At 42.9% G+C, this 8,886-nt stretch overlaps 1 protein-coding gene across 4 annotated transcripts in view; it reads left to right on the top strand.

Moving 5' to 3' along the window:
- The window catches only part of LOC140426748 (serine/threonine-protein phosphatase 2A 55 kDa regulatory subunit B beta isoform), an 892,336-nt gene extending 886,451 nt beyond the window's left edge, over window positions 1-5,885 (top strand). For all 4 annotated transcript variants that reach the window (XM_072511886.1, XM_072511887.1, XM_072511888.1 and 1 more), the window contains one exon: window positions 454-5,885. In XM_072511886.1, coding sequence (XP_072367987.1) covers window positions 454-733 — 280 coding nt within the window. In that variant the 3' untranslated portion in view covers window positions 734-5,885. The remainder of the gene's footprint in view (window positions 1-453) is intronic.
- Window positions 5,886-8,886: the final 3,001 nt, after the last annotated feature.

Below are 8,886 nucleotides of genomic sequence, written 5' to 3' on the forward strand. Positions count from 1 at the left end.
ACAAAACTTGTGTGTGGTGACAGAGCACCTAAATTAATACTTTGTGTTTGTTTTCACAACAGAAGGGAATTAATGCAAACATAGTTAAGGAAGAGAAAGTGTGAAATATTGGAGGGAATAAGTACAAGGAAATAGGAAATATTGAGTGGTTTAGCATTTTTGAAATTAGATAAATTGCCAGGCCAGGATGAAAAGTACTGCAAATTGATAAGGAAAGCAAAAGAGGAAACGGTGGAAGCTCTGTCTGTCATTATCCCAATCTTCTCTGGCTACGGGCACGGCGTTGGGGGACTGTTTACATTGTACCATTGTTTTAAAAAGGGAGTAATGGATAGGCCACATAATTACAGGCCAGTCAGCCTAACCTGTGCATGTAGAATGTTGCGATGCATTCTGAAATTATATAAACATAAGCCTTCCTTTCTTGCCCCCCTGTGTTCATTTGCTTCACAGTGTAATCATGACTGGTTCTTACAACAACTTCTTCCGAATGTTCGACCGCAACACAAAGCGTGATGTCACACTGGAAGCATCGCGGGAAAACAGCAAGCCCAGAGCAATACTCAAACCCCGAAAAGTATGCATGGGTGGGAAAAGGAAGAAAGATGAAATTAGTGTTGACAGTTTGGACTTCAGTAAGAAGATTCTGCACACGGCGTGGCACCCGTCGGAGAACATCATAGCAGTAGCCGCCACAAACAACCTCTATATATTCCAGGACAAAGTGAACTAGAACATTTGTTTGACTGGTCGCCTTAGCACTGCGTACAATAAAACATCAAATTATTATTATTTGTTAAAGGAAAACTTGGCCCTCTGGAATGAATCCTAACAATTTTTTTTGTCAGGTTGTCTGTCTTAATGAAGCTGTGGTGCCTTTTGGCATATGGATCTGTAATTCCCTTGATGCATCTATTCTAGAACAAAATGGCTTCTCTTTATAAGGCACTAAATTTCCATCTAATTCACCTGGCTTTTAAAGATGTAAATCTTCAACACTGATTAGTAAATTTTATTTTTTTTCCTTCTCCCTCATCGAAATAGGGATAAACATTGATGTAATTTAATTCTCCACAGCTGCTAATGCCTTGGACATTCTTTATCAAAATAATTTAATTTGCACCAATTGACGGCTGCTTCCGGAGGATGACAAATATTAGATCGTATGTTTATATATTTTTTTTGTTCTCCATGAAATGCATCCCTCCTGTTTCTACATACACTGGGATTGAGAAAATCAAGTGTTTGTCAGCAAAATATAATGAGCGGTGTTTAATGAATCAGGGAATTTTCAACACAATTCCTCTAACAGAAGACTCTTATTTGTGAAATGACCCGAGCTGTTTTGTAGCTCAGTATATGAAAGAATGAATTTACTTGCATTGTTGAACAAGCAAACTAGAAAATGTTTAAGTTAACTATACTAATGCCAATTTGAAAATGTAATTGTAGATTTTTAAAGCCCCGAGACTATCGGGGCTTTTGTAGGTAGAGTTTTTCAAGTTTTACATCTAATAATGGGAATAATTGCATATAATGACTGAACAAGTTTTACTTTTAAATTATATCCTAATTATGTTGGTTCTCAAAATTGTCTTTCCATTCCCTCCCCCCCCCCCCCCCCCCCCCCCCCCCTTGATAGATAGTTATATTCTGGTATCCAGTTTCTTTGAAATGTCTTCTCTTCATATTGTCCTGGCAGTTTGCACACCAATTTCCTCAGTTTGATTCTTGTGGGGCTCGGCATCGAATGTGTAGTTACTGTTTCTAATACTTAAAGCCAGGGGTATTCATTTAGGCTGACACTACACCAGAATAAAGCTACACTGTCCTGTCAGTATTGACAGAAGATATGGCTGGAGCCTTTACCAAAAGGGAATAATTTTTCAAGCCTTGACCTTTTCTTGTCCCAAGCTTTTTGCTACAGTTAATGTGGTTTAAGTAGATTTAGCAGTACTTACCACTGTTACTGGCTCAGTTACTAAAAGGAGTGAGGCTTTGGGTTAGCTGATCTCAATAACAATTTAACTGGCCAAACCCACGCAACCCCTGGTAAGGAAAGGGCCAGGCTTGGCAGTGTTGCACCTGTTGTGAAATAGCCATGGGGTCGAGGTTCCAATGTAAAGAAGTGTCCCCTGATAATGAAAGGTGCCTGGCTCCTGGAATCATGTCACAAGAAGTAGGAGATGGAGAAAAACGTCTTTATTCCTTAAAAGTATTGAGCCTTTTTACTACAACAACGCAGAATCAAATCTCAAAACTACACTTAATTAATTAGATTTAAGGTTAAGTAAGAATTCAGACGTATGTCAATGTTTTAACAAGATTGTAATAGCATGTTTTTCATTAAATGTACAACCACTTTAAAAGCACAGGCTCACCAGCCCCAATCTATGAAGGAAGAATGTCTTTATACAAAATGCTTTGGAAGCAGGTTCTACAAGCTCTTTGGTATATAACTTTGTATTTCATTGGGTGTAATCTGAAAGTTAACATTCAGACTGAACATTTGCTTAGCTATTCTTTCAACACACCACCATAATCATTCTTCTGCCCCAAAGTAACAAGCCAGCAATGAATTATTTAGCCCAGGAAGCATTATGAGGGATGAAATTTATACACCATTTCCATCACCAATTATCAGAACAACTATTGATCAGTTGCACAGTAATGTTTAAATCTTCAAATTTCTGAGTTTATTTTTCAGTATAGCCTGACAAAATAGTTATCCAGAGAGGGTAATTAAAACACACACACCAGCAACAACCACTTTCGTCGCCTGGTATGATTTGTGTGCCTATCCAGACACATCCATTTGTGTAAGAGGTGCTTTTGCCCACCACTCTTGATACTGGCCACTTCCCACCCTATTTGATCAAACCCAATCAACATATCCATCTGCTTCTTTCTCCCTCATTTACTGCCTTTCCCTTGAATGGATCTATGCTATTCGCTTCAGCCAATCCTTCAGGTAGCATCTTCCATTTTCTAACCACTCTCTGGATAAAGAGGTTTCTCCTTAATTCTCCATGGGATTATCTCACATTTGGCCTCAAGTATTGGTCTCCTCCCCACAAGTGGAAACTATGGCCGGAATTCTCTTCTCCCACCGGCAGCGCACCCCTACCCGTGAGGTTTATCGGCAGCATGGGGTGACTTCCATGGGAAAACCTATTGAAAAGCAGTGAAAAGAGGGAATCCTGCAACCAGAAAATGGTGGGCTGATGAGAAACACGCAGCTGGGGAACCGGAGAATCCAGCTCTCCTCGATATCAACATGATCAAACACTTTCAGAACAACAGCAACTTGCTGGGGCACCTTTAAAGTAATAAAATGTCCCAAGGCGCTTCACAAAAGTTCTACAAACAAACTTAAGACTCTGAGTCACAGAGGGCGATATTATGGGATATTCATTGTCTAAAGTTCCACTATTAGGTCACTCCCAAATTGCCTTTTATACAATTAATTAATTAAACCTAACCCTCAAAAATCTCCATGGGTGAGATCTTCCGGCTGTTCATGCCAGCGGGATCTTCCAGTCCCACCGATGGTGCACCCCCGCCACAGGTTTCCCAGCAGCCTGGGGTGAATTCAATGGGAGCGGCGGGATCAGAAGATTCTCCGCCAAGAAAGACACTACGGGAGACCGGAGAATCTCGGCCCACATCAGAGTGTTTCAGACTAAATCAGATTTATGACATGGAACCAAACATTGCATTTGAGGTGCTCAAAAATCTGCATTCAATTAACAATTGGCCACCTGTACCTGTGTTCATTCTGCCCAGCCCATTATTCGCGCCTTTTCTTTTTTCTGCATCTGTTCTATTTGAAAGTGATTTTTATTTCACCCCTAAATATGTTTTTCTTTCCCTGGGAAATTTAAACTAGCTTATCAGCCCTCTTTCGACCTCTCGGCTCCCATTGGTCATTTACCAACATGCCCCAAAAGGTTAGGGTCATGGGAAGGGTGAATGTCACCTTGGCTGATGAAGCAAACAATGGGTGTAAGCGAACTGGCTGCCCATCTTGCACCCTGCTCAGTTTTCCATCTGCTCAAGCCACAGCTGGCTGCAAAAGGGCACCCACCCAGGAGAATGTAGGTTATGGGTTCAGATCCCACTCCAGAAACATGAGCACAAGACTCAGGGCTGACCATCCCAGCGCAGTACGTAGAGAATGCTGGACTGTCATGTGTCACCTTACGGATGAAATCGTAAACCAAGCTCCCATCTCAGGTGGTCATAAAGGATCTTATTTTTGAAGAAAAGGGGAGTTCCGACTAGTATCCTGACCAACATTTAGCCCTCGACCAATATCACCAAAACAAGTTATCTGGCCAGAGCCTGAGTGTGTAAAAATGTATTGCAGCATCAAAATAAACCCAAATAACTTGATCAGTTCATTGAAAAACTACATTTACTGAATCATTTTCAATTGCCTATTATACTAGTTACCATTTCTAACATGGTTAGGATGGTCAACAGTCATTAACTCCTAACAGTTGCTGCTAGAGGTTAACACAACTTTGCAAAACATCCAGACTAGCTACTGAGGATGCTGCCCTCATGATCAATAGGTCAGAAGTTAAATCCAGTTTAACTGTGTTGCGGTGTAACCAAGGCAATCGTCCTCAGGCGGTTGCAGTTCAGCTCCTGATCTTTGTCCCAGCAGCCAATTTCACTAGCAGTGATATTTGGGAGCTCTTGTTCACCTTGGTGCCCATGAATAAATCAGCCAGGATTCTTCTTCAGAATTGCTATACAGTGACCACATCTGGGATGTGCACATTTGAAGGTTGGGTGTGATCAAGATTAGTCTGGACAGTGGTGCCCCACACCAGCTGAAATAGCCAGTGTCTCTCCTTTCATTCGATTAATTGACCAGCTGGAAACTACTTTTCACATTCACTGGAAAAATAAGTCGTAATTTCGTGCATTTGTATTGTATCTCGTCTTAACTGGAGAAACAAGTTTTCTTTCTTGAAACAGATAAGAAATGTAATTTTAAAACCACGGTTAGCTTTCTTAAGGGACAAATGCTCACTATCTTTGTGTGACGTTGCTCATCCCACTATTTTATCGGAACCCGCCGTGTTTAACCTGTTTATTTTAAATCAATTAACTACCTCCATTAAAATGGCAAACAGGGAAATGTCGCACAAAAACGCAACCCTTAATCTCTGCCAGCAGTCCTTCTAAACTAAAGGATTGAATAGAGGGCTGGCCGAAGCTTTGTTCTGTTCCAATAGATACTCATCCAAGTCCCAAAACAGCAGGCCTGTATTTCAAGGACCGCTTCCAAAGCAGACTGCGCCCATGTATACCCAGATACCGCCCACTAGACAACAGAACCAAGACACAAGGTACCTATATACCTGGCGCATAATCAGTGGGAGTGACACCAGTGTTGGTGTCCAATGCCATATACCTATTTCAATAAGTGTACAATTAAAAGGGGGGTATCAATATGATTCCTTTTAAAACAAAACAGACACAAGTAATTTTGAAGTCAATGATTCTGTTCTGTACCACAATGTGTTTTTTTACTGCATGTAAACTGCCAGGCCCTTTTTTTTCTGATGGGGTTGGGTTTTGGGTTGGGGGGGGGGGGGGGAGGGGAGATGCTCGGTATGGTGGGAGGGGGTGGTCATGGATGTGACTAAGGTACCACCTTGAGCTTTAGGACATGCTGTGGCTGTTTTGTGTTAGGGGCTTGACCTACTGGGTAAAGGTGCTTAATTTATTGGGGGAGGGGAACGGCAGTTGGGACTGAATCTTTATTGTATGGGTCAAATGATTCGACTGGTGTACCTTTGTCCTTGTTACTGTCGGTTTTTTTTCTTAAAGAATAAACTGTTTGCAGCCAAGGCTGCATCATGAAATAAGGAGAATTGTGGTGTTTTGTTCAAGAGATGTGCAAGTACCATCAAAGAGAGAGCTACTTTCTGCTGCCCCTGTTTTGAGTATTCAGTGGCGATGCCAAGTATGGCCACACAATCAGTTATATTTGGGTTGCCATCTCCGTTCAGACATATCCCTGGAGGTGTCATCACATGACCAGCTTCCAATCCCCCTGTTCCCACATCCCCTGTATTGGTTGCCAAACACATGGGCAGCACAGTGCTTCTGTGCACGGTTGCTTCAGGGTGCCAGGTTTGATTCCAGGCTTGGATCACTGTCTGTGCGGAGTCTGCACATTCTCCCTGTGCCTGCATGGGTTTCCTCCGGGTGCTCTGGTTTCCTCCCACAAGTCCCGAAAGACATGCTGTTAGGTGAATTGGACATTGAGTTCTCCCTTGGTGTACCCAAACAGGTGCCGGAGTGTGGCGACTAGGGGATTTTCACAGTAACTTCATTGCAGTGCTAATGTAAGCCTACTTGTGACAATAATATATATATATATTTAATTTTAGAGTACCCAATTCATTTTTTCCAATTATGGGACAATTTAATGTGGCCAATCCACCTACCCTGCATATCTTTTGGGTTGTGGGGGCGAAGCCCACGCAAACACGGGGAGAATGTGCAAACTCCACACAGACAGTGACCCAGAGCCGGGTTGAACCTGGGACCTCAGCGCAGTGAGGCAGCAATGCTAACCACTGTGCCACCGTGTTGCCAACTTGTGACAATAATAAAGATGATTATTATTATTACATCAAACATGGCAATGCCCCATTTTCCTGTAATTGGTAAATGACAAACCAGTTCTTCACCCTTTTGAATGATTGAGTCAACCGGCCTTCCCATCTGAATTTTATTTTTTGAGTTAATAAACAGAAGTGTGTAATAGATTTAACTAAATGGGAACAAAGTCCCATTGTGAGCAAGTTTCCCAGCCATTCCTCCCAGCCATTTTATGGGACCGCCAGTATTTTGTTGATAATGGGAGGGCCCCCTCCCTTATGGGGAGATGGCCAGCTTCATCAAGATGACCTCCCTGTGGCAACCTGGGGTCCATTGGAGCCTGAAGAGGGGACACCAGTCATTCCCTGTAGGGGTCCCCGCTCTGTAATCTGGGGCCTACTGCTCTAAGGCCCCTGTACTAGTATGCCTGAGAGTGCCTCCATTTTGATGCGCCCTCCAGGTTGCCAAACTGCCTCAGCAGAGCCAATGTCTCCCAGTTATGTTAGAAGAAAGAAGTGGATTACTGTGCTTTAAAAATAATGAAGCAGTTAAAGCTTAGATTACACTGTTGTAGCTGTAAAACCTCAGGTACCTTCGACCAGTTTACTTATTCAGGGTGTTTTTATTTACAAGGAAACAAACCACAAACAGAAGTTCAAAATTCAATCATATTTATTAACACAATTAACCCTTACATTACCCACATAAAACAAGAGGATACCCCCAGTTCAAGTATACTACCCACAAAGATGGCTTGGTAGGCTGTGGATCTGATCGCTGGAATTCCTCTGGCCCTTCTTCACAAAGCTGGTTCTTGCTGGCGGTCTCTTCCTTGCTTCCTTCTGGTCTGGTCAAGGTCACCTCGCACCTCAAATCTTTGCTGCTGGTGTGTCTGAGATGCGTACTGTTATTCCCCCTCCCCGCCTTTCCAGAAACTTCTCTGGCTTCCGGCCAATGAGGTCTCAGGAGGGGGGCCCAGCAGCCAATGGTCTGGTTGATGACTGTTTGACAGGCCACTGTCAAACGGAGGTGTCCCATCTCTGGTGGCGTGGCTGCACATAACCTGTTCCCATATAAGGTAACAGTAGAAACTCTGGGTGACGCAAAGTCTGGCTCGATCTGGGCTACGGACAATAACCTGTGCATTTCAATGGGATACGATGATCTCCTGCTCGGTCTCAACAGAGTGCGATGACCTTTGATGGGTAATTGAATGGGACAGGCCCAGACATGTTCTGGCAGCTTGTCTGATGGTTGTGCATTTGACTTTGGTCAAGTCTGAATTCCAACAGCTTCCCTGAGGTTTTGATTTTAAAATGCCCAATTCTTTAATTTAGGTTATCCAATTTAATCAGCGAATTCTTAATTTAAAATACCCAATTTTAATCGGGCCTAAATCAAGACCTTGCTAGTTACTACAACACACATCAACACAATATGTAACTCAGTCTGTTGGGAATGACATGAACCATCTGGGCAGCTCTGACACTTGCTTCCAAAGTATGACTAACTTGCAAGCCTCATTCCAATTTCAGCAACGCTATGTTACTCAGCCATGCCCACTGAAAAGTTTTAGCTATCAAGAGAGTTTGGATAGACTGGGGTTGTTTTCCTTGGAGCAGAGGAGACAGAGGGGGGACATGATTGAGATGCATAAAATTATGAGGGGCATAGATAAGAGTAGACAGGAAGAAATGTTTCCCCTTGGTGAGGGGATCAATGATCATGGGGCACATATTTAAGGTAAGGGGCAGGAGGTTTAGAGGGGATGTGAGGAAAAACCTTTTCACCCAGAGGGTGCTGGGAGTCTGGAACTCACTGCCTGAAAGGGTGGTGGAGGCAGAGATCCTCATAACATTTAAGAAATATTTAGATGTACACTTGAGACCCCAGGGCACACAAGACTATGGGCCAAGTGCTGGAAAATGGGATTAGAATAGTTAGGTGGTTGTTCTTGACTGGCACTGACACGATGGGCCGTCGGGCCTATTCTGTGCTGTAGATCTCTATGAACTCATTGTCCTCTCCTTGTATCTCTATTGTAAACTTGTGTGAAACACAAAGTATCATTTTTCTTTGGCAAACTGACTCACATAGACGGCACCAGTGGACTGCAAGTGGGTGGATTGTGTAAATATGAGCTGCTGAATGTCCTGTTGCTACTGAGTGAATCACAAGACTTGGTTGTAACTGGCTGCATGTTAAATCATACCATCTCCAAAAATAGCTGAACCCATCTCTCACTGCATTCATTTGATT

Source organism: Scyliorhinus torazame, chromosome 7, assembly GCF_047496885.1.
Source record: "Scyliorhinus torazame isolate Kashiwa2021f chromosome 7, sScyTor2.1, whole genome shotgun sequence".
Lineage (NCBI taxonomy): Eukaryota > Metazoa > Chordata > Chondrichthyes > Carcharhiniformes > Scyliorhinidae > Scyliorhinus > Scyliorhinus torazame.